The sequence below is a fragment of the Coffea arabica genome, chromosome 4e, assembly GCF_036785885.1.
Source record: "Coffea arabica cultivar ET-39 chromosome 4e, Coffea Arabica ET-39 HiFi, whole genome shotgun sequence".
NCBI lineage: Eukaryota > Viridiplantae > Streptophyta > Magnoliopsida > Gentianales > Rubiaceae > Coffea > Coffea arabica.
The window spans coordinates 719,891-745,129 of record NC_092317.1 but is presented as its reverse complement, the minus strand read 5'-3'; the positions used below and the strand labels follow the sequence as shown (position 1 = coordinate 745,129).

At 35.2% G+C, this 25,239-nt stretch overlaps 2 protein-coding genes across 6 annotated transcripts; both read right to left on the bottom strand.

Annotated features, from left to right (window-relative positions):
• Nucleotides 1-25: 25 nt before the first annotated feature.
• LOC113741761 (protein SLOW WALKER 2-like) lies at nucleotides 26-9,227 on the bottom strand. 2 transcript variants are annotated; one of them, XM_027269382.2, is made up of 16 exons: nucleotides 8,403-9,226; nucleotides 7,545-7,620; nucleotides 7,160-7,279; nucleotides 6,530-6,605; nucleotides 6,197-6,265; nucleotides 5,565-5,645; nucleotides 5,223-5,294; nucleotides 4,536-4,628; nucleotides 4,259-4,411; nucleotides 3,417-3,500; nucleotides 3,176-3,319; nucleotides 2,185-2,274; nucleotides 1,929-2,011; nucleotides 1,428-1,790; nucleotides 982-1,204; nucleotides 26-872 (listed from the first exon to the last, which is right to left on the bottom strand). In XM_027269382.2, exons 1-16 carry the CDS (start codon nucleotides 9,091-9,093, stop codon nucleotides 228-230), a joined length of 3,063 nt encoding a protein of 1,020 aa, XP_027125183.2. In that variant the 5' UTR covers nucleotides 9,094-9,226; the 3' UTR covers nucleotides 26-227. The 2 variants fall into 2 exon arrangements, with proteins under 2 accessions (XP_027125183.2, XP_071903002.1); XM_072046901.1 differs by lacking the exon at nucleotides 6,197-6,265 and having other exon boundaries at nucleotides 8,403-9,227.
• A 1,674-nt stretch (nucleotides 9,228-10,901) lies between these two features.
• On the bottom strand, nucleotides 10,902-20,528 carry LOC113742260 (phosphoinositide phosphatase SAC2-like). 4 transcript variants are annotated; one of them, XM_027270057.2, is made up of 17 exons: nucleotides 20,261-20,527; nucleotides 19,782-20,016; nucleotides 18,458-18,662; nucleotides 18,177-18,342; nucleotides 17,323-17,545; nucleotides 16,804-16,880; nucleotides 16,349-16,536; nucleotides 16,163-16,260; nucleotides 15,907-16,040; nucleotides 15,681-15,806; nucleotides 14,915-15,257; nucleotides 14,232-14,353; nucleotides 13,856-13,969; nucleotides 13,241-13,432; nucleotides 12,474-12,620; nucleotides 11,718-11,826; nucleotides 10,902-11,409 (listed from the first exon to the last, which is right to left on the bottom strand). In XM_027270057.2, the coding sequence occupies exons 2-17, from the start codon at nucleotides 19,893-19,895 to the stop codon at nucleotides 11,302-11,304; spliced, it is 2,466 nt and encodes an 821-aa protein (XP_027125858.1). In that variant the 5' UTR covers nucleotides 19,896-20,016; nucleotides 20,261-20,527; the 3' UTR covers nucleotides 10,902-11,301. The 4 variants fall into 4 exon arrangements, 3 of the variants coding, with proteins under 3 accessions (XP_027125858.1, XP_027125856.1, XP_027125855.1); XM_027270055.2 differs by having other exon boundaries at nucleotides 12,474-12,644; nucleotides 20,236-20,526; XM_027270054.2 differs by having other exon boundaries at nucleotides 12,474-12,644; nucleotides 20,261-20,526.
• Nucleotides 20,529-25,239: the final 4,711 nt, after the last annotated feature.

Sequence of the window (25,239 nt, the reverse complement as noted above, 5' to 3'; positions counted from 1 at the left end):
TCATTTCTTGCCGACCCAATCAAAATTACCACTGGATTATGCATCTGTTTCTTTTCATTTCTCTAGTTGTGATATAGTACCACAATTTGAAAATATACAACTCAGCAGGACGACCATTGCGGCTATAGCAAAATTTCAAGGGGACAAACCCCATTACACATGGCAATACGTAAGAAAGCTCAACGACAACATTTGCGAAGATCTGCAAAACATGTTAGAACGATCCCTCACTTGGACGTCCTCCTTTTCTTTTTGGTCCTTACATGCTTCTTCTGATTGGGAACCTCTGTTTCTGGAGTTCCGTCATTGATGATGAGATGCTCATATTCTTCCATGCTTGCAAAAGGCGATGCCAAAGCATTCCTACGTGATTTTGATTTTCCTTTCCTCCCCCTCTCGTCGAAGCTGTCCTCATCACTACTCCCATCATCTGCTTCTCCTAATCCTACATCAACACCATCATCATCTTCCCAGCCGCTGATCTCAGAACCCTCGAGTTCACCACCAGCAACATGAGAAGGGAGATCCGGCTCCTCATCACTTACCTGACCAATTAGCTCGTCATCATCTTCATTGGCTATGTTGTCCAAATCATCGTAATCATACTCTCCATCATTTTCCAAAGGAGGATTTGATGAATCCAACATGTTCTCAATCGCTTCATTGTCGCTTTCATCATCTTCACCATCAACGGCGTACAACTCTTCAGCAATTTCGTCCTCTGCTCCTTTCTTCTTCTTCTTCTTTTTTGGTTTATTGGAGGAATGCATCTTGTTGGTGTAGAACCTATGGAACACAAGATCCTCCGGAGGCACATCACTTTCTGCCAGTGAGAGAATTTCAGGTCCAATCAACAGGTTGTTCGTGTCAAGCTGCAGGACAAAGAATAACAGTGTTGGGCAGAAAAATCTCCACAATGCAGCATGCCATGCCTCCAGAGCAAAGACCAATTGAGCTAGTAATATAGAATTGACAACTGACCTTTTTGGTAGGTTCAATTTCGGAGGCACCGTGCCATGTGCTCTGTTTTGGTTTCTTTTCAATGAACTTGTCCAGAAAGGCGGTAAGTGAAAGATCATTAAGAGGGTTGCCATTGTAAACAATGTTGGCCCCAGAAAGAAGTGTGTTGGCCATGGTAGCAACAGATGGGTGCACGTGTGATGCCAATACTCTCAACTCCCACCAACTAGCACGATCTGCATTACTGTCAAGCCAAAAAGCAGATCATCATTGAAAAGTGATTATGAAAAGCGTATGCTGTTGTTCTGCACAATATAGCAAGTATAAATATAAATGGCCGAATTGGCATATTTTATGCCAGTTACATTTACTCAAGAAACAGAGAATCAAAATAGCTTCAAAATACAGCAGATCCAACTTAAACAGGAGGACATCCAAAGTTAAGCAACAAAACACGCTTTAAGTACCAGTATAAAGGTTCCCTGTGTCGTGGGCTGTAACCTCCAGGGGAAGTGGTCCTAATAGTTGTCACTTCAGACGCAAGCCCACTACCATCAGCCATTGGCTTGGAACCCTGAAGTTTACGTTGACCACCTTCCAGAAGTAGATCATTTGCATCATCTGAAGCCTTGCCTTTAGAATCAGAAGGTGCAGAGCCATCTTCACAGGGTAAGGCATCAGAATCCATGTCAATAGCAGCACCACCCTGAGCATTAGCTGATTCAACCATTTCATTTTGTTTTGGATTGGCTGCATATTCATCGTCCTCCAGCACGTCTTCAAAATGCTCAAAGTCCTCATCAATCAACTCATTCTGAAGCACTATATTCCTGCATGATAAAGTTATATCTTCAACTTTGGGAGCTATAAAGTGGAGTACTAAGAAGCATACAAAACTAGGTAAAAACAAGTAGAATATTTATTTTCTTTACAGAAGGCAGAAGAATATCGTGTATGTGTAGCCATACCAAAGGGGCGGTCTTGCTTTAAGAACTTCAGAGAGGAGGAAAAGACATCCACATGCATATTGAGGTGGCTGCTGAAGAGCAACCTGTAGAACGGTCACAGTATATCCTCAATTATGAGTTGCAGAAGGCAGAGTAATCCAAATAGTTCTCAACTTAAGATTCCTCGAGGTCAAGGATTCCCTTGACAATTATTTACTTAACGAACTAAATTGAGTCAAAAACCACAAGCAAATAAAAAATCAACGCTATCACAAACCTGTAACAAACGCTTAGAGAAAGCAGCGACCCTCCTTAGATTGATGTCATTTTTCATCGCCCTTAGAAGTAGCCCAATAAACATTTCCTCCTGAAGATTAACACATTGAATACATATCATAGTCAAGAAGTGGTACAATTAGGACCCTCTCCAATAAATCTACACGAGTAAAGAAAGCATTCAAGAGCAAATGAGGAAATATTTTCAAAAAGCCACTTGATCATGCTGAAATTATGTTCCAGATAGAAGTGGAACTAGAAAACACAAAACTTGCAAGGCAAAGTGTCAAATAATAATCCAAAACAGGCTGATTTGCAAGCTTGCATTTCAATAGAAGATAAGACAGCAGCAGCAAGCCAACCAGAAGAAAAGACAACAAGAATTCAGTTTTTATGTCCAAGGGAAAAGTCCATTCATCAGATACAATATCTGATACTGGAGGGAAGAGGGAAACTATAAAAGACAGCAATAGTTTACATTTAGAAACAATGTCCAGTGTAGTATTTGTGCTCAGGTACATGCAATCATACTCTACAAACAATTCATTGGCATGACCAGTTGGAAAGTGGAATTCAAATAACTGCTCCTAGGTGCCGCAACTACTAGTTCCTTTGCCCTGTACACAATGCATTCTCTTGGAAGCCTTTTGACAAAAATTCTCTATAGTCCTAATTATAAGCTCATAGAAATCCGTATCAATAATAAGACCACATGCATTAAGCAATTTTACTGTTCATCACAGAATGTGTGAGAGGGAAGACTATCAGTCCGAACAAGTCAGACATTTAGAACAATTAAACAAAACAGCATACCCATCATTTTGCTTTCTCATCTCACATCATTTCATGTCTAAATGGTTTAAACAATGGAACATTGAGGAATTATAGTACACTTGACACACCACAAAAGCATCACTTCAGAAAGCGTTGAAACACGAACATAACAAATAAACTGGCAGAAACTTTCTAAGAACTACTACAACTCAACTCACCTTTGAAGAGTTCATGGCAGCTGGTAGCAAGAGTTTTGAATATAAGGCTCGGTAGAATCTATCACTAACAATTTGATTTCTGGTAGAGATCTTGTCAAGAAGCATTAATGCTTGAACTCCCACATTAAAGCTCCTAGAATGAACCTAAAAAGGGCAAACAAATTTTTGAAAGGAGGAACACCACATTATACTATCTGCATAAAATTTTCATTCTTTCTGGGCAATTAGGAACTAAGCTTACCAGCTGAAATAAGATTGGCGTCTGGGTTTCAATAATCTTGTCAGATTCATCGCTAGAAACAAAAGGAAACGCTCTATTCACACCCTGCAATGGAAGAAAGAGAACTTATACGAAGTGCCCAAAGTATCTTTCAACACCATATAAGGCGATAACCACAAGCAGCATGATGAACTGGTATAATAATTATCTGCAAGCACGCTGGTTCAGACAAATCCTGTACCACTTGATTAATCACACCCACATTTTAACACATAGGTATGTTTAATTTAGTGCCTGCTTCATCACCAATTCTCAATAACACTTTCCCAACTACTTCAATTCACTTTCAAGTTGGATCCTTTAGTCACAAAACACAGCACCAACTTGGAAGAATTAGTTCAAAAAAATTATATAGAGAAAAGTTGATTCTTCATAACAAACATATACTAAATAAAGTGTAGAATATTTTTCTTCGTACTTGAGAAAGAGCAAAACATTAGTTAGGAGTAACCTACAAAACATTCACTGTCTTTGAACTAATCTAAGGCAACTTAGTTGAAGCAAGGTGTGTAGGGAGGGAAAAACAAGAAACAGTGCCAGAATTCTACATAAGATAATTACATGGTAAGTGCCAAAAATTAGAAGCATTTATAAAGAGTACGCCTAAATTTGTACAATAGCTTACCACAAATATTAGCATTTTCTTACTCTATGGCTTTCAAAAGATAAAAAGGCCTTGAAACTTCTAGCTGATACTACATGATCCCAGAAAAAAGTACAAATCCAACTTTAGCAGTTTCTTCTACTTATATGTTTGCAATCATCAAATAATAAAGAAGAGAAAGAAATTAATCTATACTAACTGTTAAAAGAGCTGTTAATAACCGGGAATCCATCTCAACATGAGATTCTGGCGTAGCGTTCTTTGGATTACATTTTGAACTAGAAATTTTTCTAGTTTTTTCTTTACTGCATTTGTCCGTCCCATGCTCCCTATTGGCATCAGAAATCAATACCTGAAACAGAGACTTGCATATTAACTTGTTGCACAAGACTAACATGTCTTACATGTTAATTGACTACAACTTTGAAATCCTTAACTTCATAAAAGAAAACAAGCACAACACTTTTTTTCCATACCTTAAATAGTGCAAAATACACCTCGATCAAACGCTTTGCCACTTTCGGCCCATCTCCCTTGTGACTTAAACGAATTTGGCTTAAGAAGTTAACCTGTACACGGACAGCATTAGATAAATGAAGTTCACTCAGAAACACAAATATCAACAAATGCAGCAGAGAAACACTATACTTGAACACTGAAGCTAAAACGTCTAGCATACTGAAATAAAACATCTAGGAATGGCATACTGAAAGTAGTGTATGATACACTCCTAAAGCACTAGTAACCTGAAATGTGAAAGCAAATAGCATAGATATTATACTGTGTACAAAAAAAGGGACTACTATTAAAGACTTTTGGTCAACTAACTGACAAACATTGGACATGAAACCATAAACTAAAGATATCAGCTAATGTATAATAAGAATAAAGGCCCAAGTATTATTGACATCAAATCAGTCAAGATTGAATAAATAAGCTGAAGCTATGAAAGTATAACTAAAATACACAAAAAAGAGATTATCTGAGACAAACTTATTATGTTACTCATGGCACAATATCCAATCCACGCATAACAGAAATCGTAGATTTGAATTTTCTCGCAAATCATGTAGATAAAATGAAGTATATGGGCAATTGTCTCGGTAAACATAAAGCAAACACCTCAAAAGAAATTAAAAGAATAAAGAGCATTTGGGACATACAGCATAAAATTTGGCTTGTAACCCAAGATGAGGCCGGAAAAGAAAATTGTCCACTTCATCAATAACCACAGCCTGTTACAATTGATAAGATGTTCACGAGTTTAGAATAGCAAATTAGAAAAGTCAAATAAACCAGTTTAATAAAAGCGTCAACATAGTACATCAAATCCCAAGACCAAAACTGAGGCAGTTAAATATATATATATTTTGCACATGGTTTGCTCAATTTTAGAACCCAGGATGTTATACAAGGGGGAGAGACAGACAATAGAAACATATATTAGAATAGCAAAACAGATGTTAAATTAAGAAAGAAGCTGAAAGTGTCAATACAATGATCACCTTCATGCTTGGATGGTCCGCTAAAAGCTTTGACAGATGAAAATCAGCATTGGATGCAGCTTTCTTTCCAGGATCACCCAGCTGAATTCAAGCCAAAAAACTAGAGAAAGTTATCTCAAGAGGGTATACACACTCTTGAAATGCTATGAACATGAGATAAGAGATGTTTATTTCAAGTGATTTTAAGGAGGAGAGAACTGTTTTCATCACAGAAATTTTTTTGATTCTTTCCTTTTAAAAAATTTCCATGATCCGTCAGAACAATCTTTTATAGGATTTAATGATTCATAAGAAGAGATTCATTTCTTTTATTACCTTATTTTACTTATTTTATTTGATTTAGTTCGGCCATTTTATTTAGTAAAATAAATAGAAAAGAATAATGGTTTGGGTCGTGTATATACGGCCAATCTACAGTAGGGCAGAAGGTTCCATCGGAACAATTTTATATTTCAGTTCAGGGTTCCTCCTCCCTTTTTTGAAAAAGGGGGGATATGGGGAGAAATGACAAGAAGATATTGGAACATCAATTTAGAAGAGATGATGGAGGCAGGGGTTCATTTTGGCCATGGTACTAGGAAATGGAATCCTAAAATGGAAACTAATGCAGAAAGCAAACAAAGAAGACATACTTTATTCACTAATGCAGAAAGCAAACGACGCTCTTGCTCTGGTTTGCTCTTCAACAGAGTATAGATGGTCTGTCAAAATAGTAACACAATACGGACAGGTTAACCAAGTCTTGCATTATGTTTAGCATGAATGACTCAAAATCAGAACACAACACAATCAGCAACAAAATTGCCAGAGAAAACATTGCTGAAATTCCAAAATTTTACCTTAAATGTTTCTATAACACTAGCAACAACAGAACATTCTGTTAAAGACTGGAGCTCAAATAGATAACAATTACAAATATATGTGCAATAGAACATTGATAGCAGATATACTACAGAAACAAGCACCTTCAGCGCCTTGTCTTTAAGTATTGCTAAAACATCTCTTGATGCTTCTTCAATGGCAGAAACAAAGCGTTCATACCTGTAGTAACAATAGGATTTGTCTAATCAGCAAAAGTAAGTTCAGCAACTCCAATGGGATTAAGATTTAAAAGGAAAAAAAAAAACAAATTTTAGTACTGAAGATGTATTAAAATGCTCTCTCTCAGAAACTACTTTAATTGGTCACTAATCGCCCCATGAATCAACCCACAAATTACTAATGAATAGTCAAGATTTCTGTAGAAGCATCACATATTTAACTCGCCAGTCCTCTTAAAGCAGAGAGTGAGCAATTCTATACAAAAAATTCTGAACATCTCATCTAATCTAATCATGTTTGACTACACCAAATGGAATATTGGCATACATCAGTAAAGTCAAATTTAGATTGGTTTGCCAATTATATAATGCAGCCTCTAGTTCAGTTCTGTTAATAATCTTATATCATCTATGTCGACCCATTACAGCTATCAGTTGAATCTTCAACAGAAAAGAAAGAGACAAAGTCACCAATTAAAAAATCATCTTTAGATTTAACTTATTATCCTGGATAATACAATGTAGACTATGCACAAAGACACAATAGCAAAATACCTTTCTTTTAGGCATTCCTCCCAATACCAAAAAAGTAGAAGAGAGTAGCCATCTTTAGTCTCAGGAAGAAGATTTAAAGGCCGCTGAAATAGTGTCTTTAGCTTACGATCTGGTAACAAGCTGGAAACATAAGTTTAGACATGGTTGAGTGTTATATAAACCCACTAGATTATCAAATTAATATTACACTGAACCGCAGTATGGCCATCCATACATGTGCAACCAATAATATAAATAAGCAAAACTAATAGATCATTATACATTTCCTTAGGCCTACTCTCTTTTCCATAGCTATATATGAATGACAAAAAAGAGACTAGAGGGCAAAGAGAAGGCAATGCTTCTTCACCAAATTAGATATAAAAGTATAATGAATGAAGCTTACCTAGAAACAAAAAGCTCTTTCAGTACTTCAAAAGCTGTCAAGGCATGGCGCTTTCCAATTTTTGAAGTCACCATTCCTGCATATGGTATTTGTTAGCTGTAAATCAAAACATAACAAACTTCAGATAAATGTAGGCATAACTACTATATAAATCATTCCCTTGAAACAATTTAAGCAACTCAAGGAATTCCAACTGGTAGATCATTGCTAGCTTGGTAGGTAAAGAAGCACATGCTCATTAAGTAATTCAGATGAATTATAATCCTACATGCACTAATGACCTCCCTGTATCAGAAAAATCAGATGACGCAATATCTGCAGATTTTGATCTACAATTCCTCAAGAAAAGTATATTTGAATACCCTAAAAACTTAATTTCATAATATGAACTGACAAGGTACAAATATCTCCACCATGATTGCCATATTGAAGAAAAACAACCGTAACAGCAGACAAAATGTGAAGCGGTGCACTACTTGGGGCAAAATATACAGCTGTTTCTTTCTTCCTTTTGTCCTCATCTACCTCAATTCAAAGAGAGAGGACTAAGGAGAAAAAAATAGCCAAGATCAAACTTTACTCATTTTTTACCGAACTAAGTTTGCTGCCATTGACTTAATACTCCATCCTATAAGCACTTCTCTTCGATTACTATCATGCCCTTTAGTAAACAAGGACAACTAAGAAAAAATATACCTTTCTCATCAATGAAAACACACACAAAATAGAGGGAGATGATAGCAAGCTGAAAACTATCCCATTAATCAAACACGCTCCGGGGAAAAATTCACAGGAAATGTAACCTAAGAGACTGTACCAAGCAATTCAAAACTCAGCCCCGGGTGAAAAAAAAATTACCCAAAAGCACGTCAAGCGATCTGATATTAGCAACCGTGTTATCTCCAACCATAACCGAAAAAGCAGAAACCTTATCCACAGCTGTTCCAGAGCGCTGAGTGGCAATGAGCATCTTAATATCTCCACTTTGGCCTCTGGAAGTCTCATAGTCCCGCGCAAATTGAGCCAACAACCTCTCTCCCTGCTCCTTCTTCTTCTCCACCAAAGCCTTCCATTCCTCCAAATTCTTAATCTCAACTTTCTTCTTTGCTTCCGGCCCTCCTACCACTTTCTCCTCCAGCTCAGCAGCATCGACGTACCAGACCCCCAGTGCACTTGCTTTCACCAGCGGAAGCTTAGGTAAATTCTTGAACTTCTCGGTGGCAAATTTGGAACCGTCATTTTCGAGTTGAAATCCAGGTTTGGGTTTGGGTCTGGAGTCGGATTTGATTCCTTTCGTCTCCGTCACCTGCTGATTGTTTTTGGGTTTGTCCCTCTTGCTCAGCGGTGACCTGTTTCCATCATGGGGTTTCTGGGGTCGGGGTTTAAGGGGGCCTTTCTTGCGAAAATCAGAATCGTCGAAGCCCGAGGAGGGGGCAGCGGAAGTAGAGAGGCCAATGGAAGAAGCGAATGAGGCTACTTCGGATTTGAGGGCGTCTACGTCTTCGTCAGATGTTTTGGCCTTGAATTTCTTAGTCCCCATTTCTTTCATGTGCAGAAACTAGAGAAGCATTCGCCGGACGGAAGGGGCCTTTGGTTAGAGAAATCTTATTAGGGTTTAAGGGCCGTTAGATGAACAAGTCCGAGAGTCCGGTGGTACGAGGTCTAGGTGATCCGATCCAAACCCGGACTTGCCTAACGATAAAATGATAAAATAATGGGCTGCTATGGTTACGTAAGTAAGACTTACTATTTCACTTTCCACTTCAAAACTTGTATCAGTTTCTTCGCTCTGTACTTAAATTTTAATTTTTGATAATTTACACTTTAAACTCTCAAGTTTGTCTTATTTAACTCTAATCAATGATAACTTCAGCAAAATTATCAATATAAAGGGCTTAACAAATCAATAAAATATGCCAAAAGTGGGTCAAATATGCCAAGATTTCATAGCAAAAATAAAACAACACACTGTCATTAGTGTACACCATCGTTTATCTCGTTAATTTTGTTAATAATATTAGTGATCATGATCATATAAATAAATGGTAATGCATTGAAAGTGATGAAAAAAACTAGGGGGATCGCACTTAGAACAAAATATTACATTGTCAACAACTTTTACTACCATCTTTTAACTCATTAATTTTGTGAATGTAATTATTGATTGAATTTAAATGAGACAAATTTAAAAGTAGAGGGTGCAAAGTGTTTAAAATTGAAAAATTCACAGTGCAAAGTGATAAAGAGGCATGTGTTTTAAGTGAAGTTAGTCCTGTTTAAAAAAGTATTTTCCTTTTTCCAACTACAGAAATTGATCGCGTCCCTGGTTGGTTTGATTGGCTTTAATAAGTTCAAAATTATAGCCCCTTCCAAACAGACAGTACTAGTATTGAAAAACCTGAATCCAATTCAAGTTTTATCGAGATTGTAAATTTTGTGTTTTTCTAATCCTGGCTGCAAACGACGGAGATAGAATTTAGACATGGAAGTGGCAATAATATATATTTTTTAATTGTGAATAGAAAAAGTTAATGACAGCCTTTTTTCTTTTTCTTTTTTTGGCTTTGGCACCTGCAATACCTTATATTTTTCTTAATAATAGACTATACATACGATAAGGAAAATGGCTTAATGATGGAATATATCATGTATGAAAAGGAAAATAGTAAGAGGATGATTAACAATTGCCTTGTTTTTTCTTGTAAAGGCCTAATTCGATAATCTATGGACATTCCTTAATCATACATTATTGTGTATTCCAACACTGAACCAAGCATGACTTACCCTCTTCTATTAAAATAAAAGGACTGAGCCATGTACCGAGAACGATGGCAAGTCTCACAACTTGTGAGGCTTCATTCCGCTATTTTTTTTTTTTTTTTTACGAGCAGGTGAAACCTTCCGTACTTTAAAGCGCTATATTTCTCATTGACCTGTAAATTCAACTAATCCCCATTCTCTACATAATTTGTGAGGGCAAATCCAACAATTAGAGTTCATGCCACTGACCTCAGAAATAGGAAAGAATGGGCAGAGTGCAGTGTAGCCTGGTGGGTGCGAAGTTTATTAATGACATTTTTAACTAATGATGATACGTGTGTCTAAAGGTTTAGGTCTAAGCCTTGATCTAAGCCTTGACCTTTGGCTGTTCTGCAGTACAAAGACGGCAACCATTTCTCTGCGACTTTAAAGCAAGCATAGTCCACCCTGCACTCTGCCATGACAAGCCTTGCAGCCTAGGCGGAATTAAAAATGCTCACGGATTTCAACCCTAACTTAAGAAGCCAGCAAGCTCAGTCAATTCACCACCACTGATCTATGCCTTCTTTTGCTACAGATATAAAAACTTGTAAGGGCTAAAAAAGAAATGGAAATATGATACATCCAAAAGTTTCTTACTGAAGCTCCAAACAATACATGTATATTCACAAGAGCACGGACTCTAAAGAATTGTTAGTCTAGTAATGAGGAACTGGGAGCTAAGAGCCCGAAAAGAATTTCGTTTTTTTTTTTTGCTTTTTTATTCTTTGTGGCCGATGTTGTTCACAGGGGGGATTTTGGCAGACGCATTGCTGCAAATTTACAACCTAAGAGCATCTTCAATTAGTTTATCTACCTTTAACTGAAATTCCGATTTCTTTGCTCTCTCCTAATTTTGATCACCTGATGCTGACGGAGTATAAGTAATCCACATCCTTCGGATGGGGTGTAATTAAATGATGATGGCAAATTAACTGCAAGGGACCATGGTTGATCTTCAAGGGAAAAGCATATCCCCGTGGATAACCCAATTGACGAATGACTCCGAAAATTCAGAAACCTCACCAGCACCAACGCTAACATTACCACCAGTATCTTCCTTCTCCTGAAAAAGGTTAACCAAAAGGTGATGTTGACAAGAAGAAGATTGATGAGATATAACAGAGAGGTTTCTTGTACCCGTTCAGTAATATTATGTAATAAATGACGCAAACCTTGCCTTTACTTTTTTTTTTTTCAACAAACGGAATTAGTCAAACCTTGCCTTTACTCCCCTTGAAAAATAAAATAAAGGGCTCGATGTGCTTGACTACTTTTCATAAATAAGTTGCCAAATTTGATTAAACTAATTTGCAGGAGGAACACCGTACCGCCAAATACAATAACAAATAAATTGACTGTATGATAGCAAACCTTGATGCTCAAACTGGATGCATAAGCTGAACAGCTTCTCTCTCCTTTAAACTTGTTTACATCGCAATAGGACGTAAGATCAGCAGACGGAGTGCTGATAAGTGCAGATCTACAAACATTAAATTTACACTGCAACGATGAGCTTATGTGAAATCGTATGGCCAAAACACAATGAAAGGAATGTTATGAACAAGGGAGGCTACTTGAAAAAAGTTTTGGTCAATGAAAAGATAAACATGCAAGACATAAACATGGGAGTAAGATCATTTTGACTATTGCATTAAACAAATAAAGTGCAAAAGACGAGCGCAACAACGGATATCAAATTCAAGACCACACCAATCATGATTTTTATTAAATCTTAAAGTACGCTTTCAACAACTTAAAAGCCAAAAAAAAAAAAAATGCGATACTTCAAAAAAGAACAAAGAAGGTCAAGCATGCAAACACGATGTATGAGAAAACACTAAAAATGGAGCTAAGGGAGAAAAGGCATATGGGGAAGAGAAGCACCACTTTCGTGCTTCTACTTTTGGCTGAATATCTTCTCTCACTCTGTAACTAACATAATAGATTCAACTCTCCTTTGAGGTCTACAATGCCCACCAAGGATAAGGATACATAAGCAAAGATGACAATTGCACATTCAGATGATAATAGATACCAACATATTTAAAAGAGGTTTTTCTCTTTTACACAAGCATGCATGCTCAAATAGACGTAATCTTCCCCAGTCTTTATGATCCAAAAATTTACCTTTCATAAGTCTCTTCTTCAATAGAATTTCCAGATGAAGAAAGCCAGTCAATATCAACAAAATTTGAACAATCAAGTGAATCCCCTAGATCATGAAAACATATAGCATCATCTTCCGGGTCCAGTGTCCCAACTGGAAACAGCTTCCTAGAAGACATTGATGGTGTATAACTACGACAAACAAGTGATTAATCAAAATGCTGGCAGGGAAAAAAATTTTGCAACCACATAAATCTCAAGAAATTCTTGTAACTAACACTCGTTATAGCTTTCAATAAAACAAAAACAGTTAAAAGCCGATTTGTCAAGATGACGGAAGCTAGAACTAAAATAAAACAGACCAGAATAGATGCATCAATATTGTCTCCAGTTTTATTGCAAGCTCATGGGATTAATCAATATATACTGAAGCACTAATGGAACGGATAAAGAAGTGCGATTTCATAATTTTGTTTCCCTTAACACATCCATGATAAAGTATGTGAAAAAAATATTTTGCAACATAATAAAAAAGGAAGCAGCCAACATTTAGATAAATATGAGTTACCATATTTGACCTATTTGCATAGCATCACCCCAAATGACATACTGCTACAGCCATAAATGTTTTCTAGAGTTCAAAAGGTTAAAAAACTTTAAATGATGACATGATTTCTACCTAAAAAAGTTTACAATTAGCTAGATTTTAAAGCAACATTATACGAAACTTAGAATAACTTGAGTTAAATCAGCATTTCATGATCTTTAACTAAAGCTAAAGTGCTGACCTGGAATATGATATGTTGCTTTTCGAAGTTGAGATTTCTGGAGAGGACTCAGAATGCACGGTATTACCACTTTCTGCTTCATGAAGCAATATTTTATCACAATCTTGATTCTGTTCAACATTACCATCTTCAATAGGTGAATTGCTTTCACAGAGAATATTTCCATCTGACAAAGATCTTTTCATTAATAACCTGAGATGGAGAAAATTAAGGAGTTTAAGGTTCACAAAATGTTATCAGACACGGCATGAACAACTTAGTGCTAATAAATTTAAAATCAACACTCTCTTTTTCAACAAACTTGAATGAGCTCTAGGAAACATCTTTATTCATTCTTAATAGTACTACTAATGTCTGGTGTGCAACTTAAAAAGAATCCACACAGGTAAGCTTACTATTACAGAAAAAACAAGTTCTCAATAATTGGACACCCCCACCCCTGGTAGAATAATTTTAAGTTAAGCGTTAGCCAGAATTAAAAATAATGAACAACGTAGATGCTATCAAGTACCTTACGGGAGTTTAAATGTAAAAAATGCATTTTGTATTCCAAGAAATATAAAGAATTAATTTAGACAAACATTCCTTGATCATACATAAATGAACATTTCATACCTAGAATTTTCACCAACAAAATCGGAGCCATGTCTTCCAACATTGAAATGCTGATCTGAATCCAACTCCCATAGAGCTGGTTTACCCAGCTCTGGCTGGAAATGCCCCAAAAACCTGCTCATATAAGAACCAACAAAAAAAGCCAATTCAGGAATCAACTTTTAATCCATAGCAGATGACAAGATGGAGATACATGCAGTACATTGCTACTAAATTTTACTAGTTGCAACAACAATGTTTCAATGGAACTATAAAAAAAAATGTGAAGAACACTATGCGGGCATATATTAAAAAGAACTTATTATGGAATTCAAAAACAGCAGGTGCCACTTTTTGAGTCCTGCTACAACATACGAATGGATATTGGTTAACTTACACATTAATCGAGTCTTGTTTCTCAGCATCCATGTAGGCATTGCTATAATACCGTTGAAGAGTTCTAAAAAACTCTTGGGATTGTGTTGCTGCTTTCCACTGGCCCCTCCTTGCTGCAAATATCTGTTTAGGATGATGAGTACATGAAAAAGGAAACATTAATCTAGAAACAAAGTAAAATGTAGAAACCAAGTAACGATTCATGATTTATCTATGGTTGCAATTTTTAATGCTTCAGGTCAGCGAAATAATAACGCAGCGGCATACACATGGCATTCCTCTCGTAAAACTCTAAGGTTGACATTAAGAAAATGAAACACTAAACAGAAGCATCGAAATGGATAACATGGAAACTATAAAATTAACTTTTAGATCTGGAACTTTAACTGATAACACGGTTTAAAAATGTGCATCCATGCCAATTATTTACATTTCATGAACATATATTCAAATGCGAAACAAATCTCCCTTATAGACAGCTTTATACTTCTAGATATAGAAAAGCTAGAAAATTCCAAGGGAACCTTTAAATAAGGTTGTCAGTTTAATCTACTCTAGCTTTTGTCATAATAATAGACTGCCTAAAATAATCTGAGGTCAGAGAGCCAAACATGCTTCACACAAAATATAAACAATTATGTTCTTTCCCTAGAGATAATATATCACATGCAACACAATATTTACCTTCTTGTGAGCTGGAGAACCACCATACTGTAGTGCAAGGGTGTCTCCCATTTCTTCATAAACTTTCATTAAGCTATCAGCGAGAGGGGAATCTATATAAATAGTACGTGCATCCACAAATCCAAAAGCATGTAGTTGACGCCCAAGAGCAACTAGCCCATACGCATATTGAGCAACATTTGTTCGATCCAAACAGTCTATGCAATTTGTTCTAAGAACACCATTTTGGAACATAACGTACTTCCCAACATTATCTCTGCCACTGCCACGAGTACTTTTATGAATTTCAGTTTTGGTACTTGTATTACAAGCGACCTTCTCAACATGATCCCACTCATTATTACTGCATCAAATAACTAAGGCCAAGTTAAAAATTTGATGGCCAAAATCAACAAGTGAAAACATGCAGATGGAAAAAATATGTAATGCATTGAACTAATGCAAATCTTGAGGGGCACACGTTGCCTAGAAACTGAAACCTTTAGTATAATAAAAATATTGTCATGGAAACTTTATCTTAAAAAAAATATGCAGCAATAGTATCATCATTGTAAAGATTCTGATATAGAATGGTCATAACTTATTAACTCCTTTGATTATCAAAAACCCCAAGCAACTTAGTGAATACAATATTTAAGAAAAATTGTAACAAAATCAGAAGTATGTACAATAAAGTCACCCGTTGCATATGTCAGTCAACTAAAAAGTTATTTCCTTAGAATGCATAATAAAACTTTGGTGAAACTTAAACTTGCGTGAAACTTACCCAAAGTACAACCAATCTAGCAATTCATCATTTTTTGAAGACTGCACTCCTTTACAATAAAGGAAGCCTGTCAAATCTAATGCATAAGCAGCCACATCTACCAAACGTGCCAATAAACTTCTAGCTCTGAGAAAAAATACACATTCCGACTAAGATAACTATATTGTTAAATATATAACAAAGGACATGATAAATTATAAAGAATAAAGAAGACAGTCAAGTGTACTTTTGGGAGTGTTTATTTATATCCCAATGCAGAAACTTCAAGTGGTCCTTCTTAGATAGATCCTTATTAATAAATTCAATAGCATTGACAAACTCTGCACGGAGAATTGATTCTCTAGGCTTCTTCTCGTGATTCTGTAACCATGAAAATTGTGACAAAAGAAGTAAACAACTATTTAGATATAAGAAAGTTCAAGAAACTTCTAATGCGAAAACCAAATAAGTAGGCTAGGCCCAAAACAATATAAAAACTCTACCTTAACCAAATTCAAAATAATAATTGGATTTCCGTATCTCTTAACAAGATTCTCAAAGTGAAGTTTAGTGGCTTCATATTTGCTATCCTTCCTAGACACTAAGGAGAAAAGTCAAAACAAGAGAGTCAGCAAGCAATTTGACATGTTAACACCTTACTAATAAATTTCAGATTGCTTGACTCATACATATAATATCTGGTTTTAAATTAAGTCGTGAAGTTTCCTGTGACCAGAAGAGTGGTATTGAACCCCGATTTTGCACAACAGAACTTATTTGTGGTGAACATGCTTCATGACTATCTTCAAGAACAATTTGTTCAGTCTCAACATCATTTGCAACACGACCTTTCTCATTTACTCCTCGTTTCAAGTACCTGACACAAAGAAAAGATCAACAATTATGTGCACCACAAATATTAGAAAATCCTTTATTACCCTTTTGCAACTAAACAAAAGAACCTAAGTAAAACTTTAGACCAAAATGAAAGATTAATTGTTAATGCATAAGTTCAAAATCTTTGAAGATAGAAATGGTTTGAAATCCGTGGAATAACCTTTACATGCACTAGTGAAGGCATAAATTCATTGTTTAATAGCATTTCCGTAACTTCAACAGTTGAGGGGGGGAAAAACATTCAAACCTGGTTCCAGCGTAATGACGAGAGCGCCTAGCAATGAGTGTCAAAAATACAATCCTTTCAGATACCAAAAGTTTCACCTATCATCACAGTGGACCAATCTTGTCAAACTACACAACTGGAAGTGAAAACTAAAAGCAAGATGTAGACTCATACAATATCAGCTATTAAATCAAGCATAACATTGTCACAGGAAGTATTCATTATAATTAAGAATGGACAAAACAGTTCAATAACCAGTAAACATATTCTCAATAAAGAATGTACATGCTTAAGCTAAACAGTTTACAAAGGTGACTGCAAGCAATAGGCTAGTAACTTTCCAATGAGCAGATAGTGATAAGAAATTCACTATAAACAAGGCAAAATTCACTATGAATTCACAGTGAAATTCGCAATAACCATCCTACACATGGATTACGCAGGCAAATGAACAATGAAAAACAGTAGAGTTAATTGAACCTTACATGGACACTGTATTAAAAAGCAAAACAAACTAATAACCATTTAAAAATCACATACCTGTCTAAAAAACCCATACACTAACGCTACCGTCCACATCGTATTCTTGAGCTGATTGCGGATTCCGCGAGTTAAATACTCATTCCACACAAACATTGTCTCATAAACACCTAATCCTGTCTCATGATTGCATAGATTCTTTTGAAAACTAAGCATAATATTGTAGGAGTAGCTGAAAAAGAAGTCCTTCGTGAGATCCACTGTGCGTAGGAGCCTCTTATATCTATGTCATAAAATGGAGAAAACAAAATGTGAAAGCAAATTACAACAAATCCACTAAATTGATCAAATAAAAAAAAGAGAGAATGTAAGACAAAAAAACAAAAAGATAATAGTCTCCCCTTGGTACCCGGATGATACCTTGCCTGATTCGTCATGTTAAATTTACATCAGGAGACCAAGTTTCTCCCCGTACAATTGCAGGAGGAACTGGAAAGTCTCTATAAACAAATTAACTACACACAAATGCATAAGTGCTTGTGTCTCTCAAATTTGAGTAGCTGTACTATTCAGCCTCACAAGAACAAAATCACACTACCTTAGGAATGTGAAGTTGTTTAGTCCACGTAACTGAAAATACAGTGAAAGGCATAATCACAAAAGGTATCTCCATCATCAGAATTTCTGGTAAGATACCAAAATTCATACTAATCCTAAGAAACTTAAAAACAAAAACAAGAAAAAAAATAACTAAAGCAAAAACAAAAACAAAACTAAAGAAAACAAAACCAACAACGTTAAACACCTCCAGATACAAGATACAAGGGAACTATAAATCAATTTCAAATCTAACAAAATATTGGTTTAGAAGTACCAAATACACTTTACATTTACATATAGAATTGACAAAAGACCTGTTCTCATTCTTAGATAATGCCATATTGGACATGATAGTAGAGTTTGGAATTGGAATCATCTCGCTCTTGATGATGGAGTACACAGCATGACCACAAATCATGCCAATCTTCTTTCTTTTGGTAATAAGAAGCATGTAATATGGTCCCAAAAATTTGACGAACCCTGCAATGGCAAAAATTTCAAGATTAAAATTCTATGCTAACAACAATTTACTTTACTTCAATAACAAGTAACAAAGGCCGAATAGACAAAATACTAAAGTATAGGCATGCCTTACCAACAATGCCATAACACATGGTAACGAATTTTAGTCCACCAGTGGACTTGTTTCCATCATGTAATCTCTGTAAGAGATCATAAAACTCCACTTCAGAGTATACAACAGAATCTTCAACAATGTTGAGATCACTAGCCTCTGATCTGTCTATCTTTAAAACCTTCCAAAACGTTCTATTCTTGTCCCATCCAATCATGTAAAATTTCTGCCCATAGGAGAAGGCATCAAAGTTTTAGCAAAACAAAGTGAAATAAAAGAAAAGAGGCATTGAATATGAATTAAAAAACTTATGAGTCGTGAGGTGATAATAAACCAGCATTATAAATTAGGACAAGTAATCATAGTGCATTAGAAACTACTAGAGAAAAGAACATTTAGATCATTTATTAACACAATCATGAAGCAATAAATAAGTGGTCTTCTAGAAACATAAATGCATTTCTGATGCTATGTGGCACATTTTAATTCTTACTAAATTTGTAAGGGCATATCTTGATAGTGAAACATGTTTCAGCACTCTGTACTAAGTTTGATTAGCTAGGGTTGTACGCAACTGATGCAATAAAATACAAATGGATCACCTTTTCTGCTTTAATCCCAAGCCGTAGCTTCATTGTCTTTCTATAAAGCATCCTTCCCCCCCCCCCCCGGGAAAAACAAAAATTGACAATCTTAATCTTCATCTTGTAGAAATTTTACGAGTTACCTTCATACACTCTAAATATTATAGGAAGAAAAAGTAAAAAGGACACAAGAAATTCATATTCATGTCACTTGATTCCATGTAATCCCTGAAAATATCTTCCTGCAAAATCCCATGGTTTATTTGTATACCGAAACTACATTGTAGTCCTTCCATATCTAAAAACAACATATAACACATTCTCGTTACCGCATCAGTAGTTCGTTTCCCTCACATACATGCTTGCAAACAAAAACTTTAATTCACGACCAGAAACATCTAATTCAAGTGATTTTTTCACCTGGCCTCCTACTCAAACAATTAGTACGAAAGAAGTACATCAGTGGCAAACTGAAAAAATTTTCTCGGTAAAAAGAATGGGACGTTATGGGGCAAAATCAATTCCATTGAAACTTCATATGAAAAATTGTTTAAAAGACTTGAAAAAACTAGATTTAAAAATAAGAACCTTTTTGAAAAGTTTGCAATGCAACTTCAAATTTTTTTTTTTTTATTTTGCAAGCATATAGAGTAGAGGACAAATCACAAGAACCTCACAGCAGTCATGTAATCAACAACGAAGTAAAAATACCCCTCTTTTTTTTCCTTTTCTTTCTTTTCCTGAAGAGGGAAAATACATACCGAGAATGTCTCATAAAGCTTGAACTTATGCATATAGCCGGCAGCTTTGCTGTAATTTTGCTGCAAATTCATCCAAGGCAACTGGTCTTGCTGCCGACAGCTATCCGACCCCATTCCACAGCTTCCGATTCCAAGTCGCCGCCACCAAGAAATCGGAAAGTCAACTCAACCACAGCAAAATCCTCAGCGCCTCAAGTCGTTCTTCTCCACACATATAATCTGCCCCGCCTTAAAACTGCGCAAAGTTTTTATATTCAGATAAAAACTCGAGAATTTAACAAAATCAAGTAAAAAATACAATGAGACTTCTACCCACCAAAATCAAAGCTACCTTTTGGTCATCAAAAAACTCAATTCTTGACTAAATTAACTAAGAACCAAAAAAAATAAAAAACTACCGACAGAGGAAAGTTCGAGAAAGATTATGGATTAGTTAAGAGAAGGTAAAATGTACAAGAAGGTAGTGGAAAACGTCAAACCACAAAATTGCCGGGAGTTTGAGATCGGGAGAGGAGTGAAGGCTGGCGCTGCCGAGGCTGAGCTCCGCCGACTACTTGTTGCAAAACTAAATCCAGAGCATCTAAATACATGCATATATTCGTATGTATTCTCCAATATAAAGTATTTTACGGAGAGGGAAAATGGAGCAAATTAGGGGTTCTATTTAAGAAAAGGGTTACAGCTCAGACACGCGAAATTTCGAATCAGGAATATATTTTTGTTTCTAAACTGGGTAGTGGGAACTACGTACTCCCTCTCTTTGTCGTTTTTTATTATTATTATTATTATTTTCTTTTGATACCTGTGAGTGTTTTACTGCTATACAATGATTGTATGGACAAGATTGCGGCTGCGTTGAATGGACCTTTCTCACAGGCTCATACTAAGAGCCAGGGATGACACTACTAAGGAGTCACATTTTAGGCACCGGTTGGATTAACGGTAGCTTGAGGGAATTGGTTTTCGTTGATTGGATTGATTTTTTGGGTGGAAAAGGAAAGAAAATTGATGAAAAAAGTCTAGTTATTTTGTTGAATTATAATTATTCCTCAAAAGTTAGTAAAAATGGAGGGAAATTAATTTAATTTAATTTAAATAATTTAAAATTTTTTAAAAAACATTTTTTCCTATCTTTTTCAATAAATTAACACTTGATTGTTTCCTTTTCTTTCCTTTTTTCCCCTCAATCCAAACAATAAGAATCCAAGCAGGATGTGATATAGCACCAATACAATGAATTTACATATATAAATAACCAATTTAAAACAATAAAAATTCTTTGCTTGTTCTCACGAGGTGTATTTCAAATCCATCCCAACTAGTATCATATTTGAACATCGCTCAATCAATTTCGTCAATTCTATACCCCAGAGGTCATCATCTCAAATAGCAAGCTAGCACTGAGTCAAATTGGGAAAACTTTAATGCAACTCTGCTACATTAGTTTTTAAATGCTATAATTAAAGTGTTTGGATAAAGTATGATTTGAAATTTTTTTGAAATAAATACTGTAATACTTTTTATGATATGATGTGTGTGAAATAAAAATGTAGGTTGAAAAATATATCTGCAAACGAAATATTATTTGACAAAATTGAGCTATCAAAACACACTCACTCACGTGATTGTGTTTTTTCATATAGATGGGTATTATTTTCATGTACGTATGTATATCAAGGATTGCATTGTACATCTAGTAATGTTAATGTGCTTTAATTAACTTTTCTTGTAAAATCATATTCATAATCAAATTGTCAAAATAAAAATATATTTGATGGAATGGATTAATTGCTATAGGTCACAGGCGGATTTAGATATCAAGTTTCTCATGTTCAGGAGAATATAATTTTTGTCAAATACATTTCAAGTTTTTAAATAACATAATCCATAGAAAAGTTTTTTGCCTTGATAGCGAGCCCATTTGAAGTGAAGTTTCTATTTAAAAAAAAAAGAATACTATAGTGACGTCATGTGAGTGAAATAATAAGGTAATTGAAAAATATATAAAGAGAAATCATCTAACACATATGAATACATTGTAGAGTTTGAATTGTCTCCACATTACGCAATAATACATACTTGGTGTTTAAGAAATTGTAAAGTAAGTACTTTAAAAACGGAAACAAGATAAGGATAAAATATGTTCTTCACTTGATGAGACATAAATTCCAAAACAACATGATGTCGTCATAATTTGTCTTTTAAACTCAGTATGGGTCTACTTGCTTTGTTACGACTCATTGTTAGCAATAATATTTGAATAAATTTTATATACACTGACAACATATATATTATCACCATTAGATACATGACATGTGTACAAATGTTGAATTTGAAATTTAAATTTTGTATAGTTATTATTAATTAAACGTTGACAGTGTATATACTGTTATTGTAGAAAAGATTAATCTATAATATTCGGACTCCGCCTCTTTTTTGTGATGATTATAATATTGAAGGCGGTAACAAAAATATATATATTTTATATTCAACTATCCTTATTCACTTAATTAGCGCTACTATACAAGTATACAACAAGACGCCTTTAGGGGGGAAAAAAACACACTACAAGAAAGTCGGGTGTAAGAAATGAAAGCTAATAGATGCTTACCACAAAAAAAAAAAAAAAAAAGGAGCTAAAAGATGCTTTGAAATATACTAAGATGGCTTTTAGACGTAATTGACTGATTATTATCGTTTAATCGTAATATGGGAAGGATGAAGATTGACAGGGTTTGCAATGCTACGACGCATAGCAGGTCTTATTGACTTAGTCCACTTCTTATCTCCAATGAAGGAATTGACTAGAATGAATTTATGCGAACCAGTGAATTGGTTTCAATTTCAACAAGCTTGACATAAAATCAGATTGATGGAACCATGGCATGTACCTCCAAAAGAGCCCGGCCCCTCCCTTTGTTCGAGTATTTTATGTAATGCAAATTATTTGAATAGGAGTTTGTTTGGATGATTTATTTGAGATAATTACTATAGCATTTTTTATAATGTGATGTATGTGAGATAAAAAGGTGATTGGAAAGATAAAAAGGTGGTTGAAATTTGTGAAGTAAATTATTTTATCTGAAATCAAGTCAATCCAAACAATGTCCGAAAATAATATAATGAGATTTTAATCACATAATTTGCTTTTTTTTTTAATGTAATGTATTATTGAGAATTAATTTGAGGAAAGAACGAGGAAAATTCGTCAGAATGTCTTGGAAACAGGTAAGTTTTTGTGTTAATTTCCGGATGATTAGATATAGGGGATACCGTAATACTGATTGGCGTATGACTAGATCTTCCGCGCATAATTAACCACAATTGTCTCACGAAAATATTAAAATAATGTGAACAAATGTATATTTGTACGGCATAATTATCTCCACCTAAAGGCGAATATGCCAATATACCATATATATATATAATATTTTTTGTAGTCGTATTGACCGGGCAACCCAATCATTGTATCCGATTTCAAGGAACCTTTATAATACAGTGTATACTGTATCCTCCCAATAATAGAAATGAAGACTATCATCATGTGACGAGCAGTACTCGTTTGGGAAGATACACTGCGCTCACTTTCCTTGAATCATTAGTACTCGTTTGGGAAGTTATAGAAATTTCGTTTTTTTTTTTTTTCCATTTTCAACGTTAGAAACAGTTTATTTACGCGTTCATCTCATTATCAAGTAAATTTCATACTTTTTTTTTTTGGGTTAAAAAACTACAAAGGGATCTCTTCTACAATAAACAAAAATTTCACGTATAAAACGGTTAATATCAGCATGTTACCTTCATTATTTTTTTTAACCACTTGACATCATGGAATGGTTAAATAAAATACGTCAACTGAAATTTTGATGGAATTTAATCACGTGGGAGGGTAATACCAGACAAGTACACAATTCAATATGAAAATGCATGACTTTTGCCTTTGAGTAAGCCAAGTGGTTGCTCAAATGAATATAAATAATTCGGCTGTTAAGGCCGGAATGCTATTATATAATGGATGGATTATATAGTTTATTAGTACTTTACATTTTTACTATAATTAATTAATTATCAGTGTTAGTCTTATACTACACACTACACTGATAATTTATATATTATTAAAATTAAATATACAATATATGTGTAAAATTTAAATTTTGATTAGTTGTTATGCATCAAATCCAATCATAATAGAATATATAAAAGATTGATCTTTATTATTATTGTTGTTATTATTATCTTAGAAAAGGGGTTTTAATATTTTTTCCGGAAATCGAAAGAAAACACACACACGCACACATTTAGATTACACTCGAAGTTAATAGATAATCGGTTCGAAAACAATCTAAGAAAAATTCATAAAGAACCCACGTTCAGCCAATTAGTGACACGCGCACACAGCCCTCTCTTCTGATTGAAAGATAAAGTAAACGTTTGGACACATCACATCCACATCCAGGTTGATGCCGATTTTTCCTTTCTTTTTTTTTCGGGATGAACCATGTGGATGTGGAGGTCCTCTCTCTCATGTGACATGGTAACAAGATAAAGGCACATCGCATAGTAAGTTAGCGGACGCCCATGAATAAATGTCTCTCTCTCAACTCTCACGGTTAATTAAGTCCGGGTTGGAAATGGGCATCCGTTGGTCGTAAGCAGGTCCCAAAACGTGGCAAGCAATCGGGATCTCATGCGTGGATGGATCCGGACAAGGTGACGACGTGGCAATAAAAATGACATTTTTTTTGTTTATTTATTTATTTTTGAAGTCTCCTTCCACGTGAAAATTGGGACCTTGTCTGGGCTGGTTGTGTTAAGCCGACACTGCCCCCACGTGCCTAAGAGCACTGGGTGGGAAGGGGTGTTGGTTGTGTTCTTCTCCTGCCTGCCTCTTGGTTGAGACTTTTTTGTTTGGACTTTGAGACTTCGAGAGCTGAGCATTGATAAAGAGAAGAGAACCCCAAACCTGAAGGGGGCTGGATGCAGACTACTAGTACTGTTCTTTGTTTTTGGATTAAAGAATTATTGAAAAAAATATTTCTATTTTTAGAGAAAACTTCATACCTTCCACAAGAAAAAGAGCAAAGAGAAGGGCTCGGACTAGTCCACCTCGTGTCGGTGAAAAATGCTACGTGGTTGATCCTGCCAGTAGTCATATGCTTGTGTTAAAGATTAAGTCATACATATGTAAGGATGAACTAATTCACAATATAAAACTGGGAATGACTCATTAAATAAGTTATAATTTGTTTGATGATACTACTATATGCTACTCGGATAATCGTAATAATCCTAGAGTTACAAATCCCGACTTTTGGAAGGAATGCATTTATTAGATAAAATGTCGACGCGGGCACTGTCCATTATTGCGATGATTCAAGATAAGTCGACGGATCGCATGGATCTCATGCCGATGACGCATCATTCAAATTTCTGCTCTATCAACTTTCGATGCTAGGAT

Bases quoted from the DNA above. Each gene is read 5' to 3' on its own strand.
- LOC113742260 (XM_027270055.2), bottom strand. From the start codon at position 19,895: ATGGGGTCGGATAGCTGTCGGCAGCAAGACCAGTTGCCTTGGATGAAT. The intron at 17,546-18,176 runs GTCTTTTGTCAA...TTTATGACATAG, and splicing joins TTATCTAAGAATGAGAACAG to ATATAAGAGGCTCCTACGCA. The intron at 15,807-15,906 runs GTACACTTGACT...ATTTTTTCTCAG, and splicing joins ATAAATAAACACTCCCAAAA to AGCTAGAAGTTTATTGGCAC.
- LOC113741761 (XM_027269382.2), bottom strand. From the start codon at position 9,093: ATGAAAGAAATGGGGACTAAGAAATTCAAGGCCAAAACATCTGACGAA. The intron at 5,646-6,196 runs GTATGTCTTCTT...GCTTGAATTCAG, and splicing joins TTTCTGCATTAGTGAATAAA to CTGGGTGATCCTGGAAAGAA. The intron at 873-981 runs GTCAGTTGTCAA...TTTGTCCTGCAG, and splicing joins AAATTGAACCTACCAAAAAG to CTTGACACGAACAACCTGTT.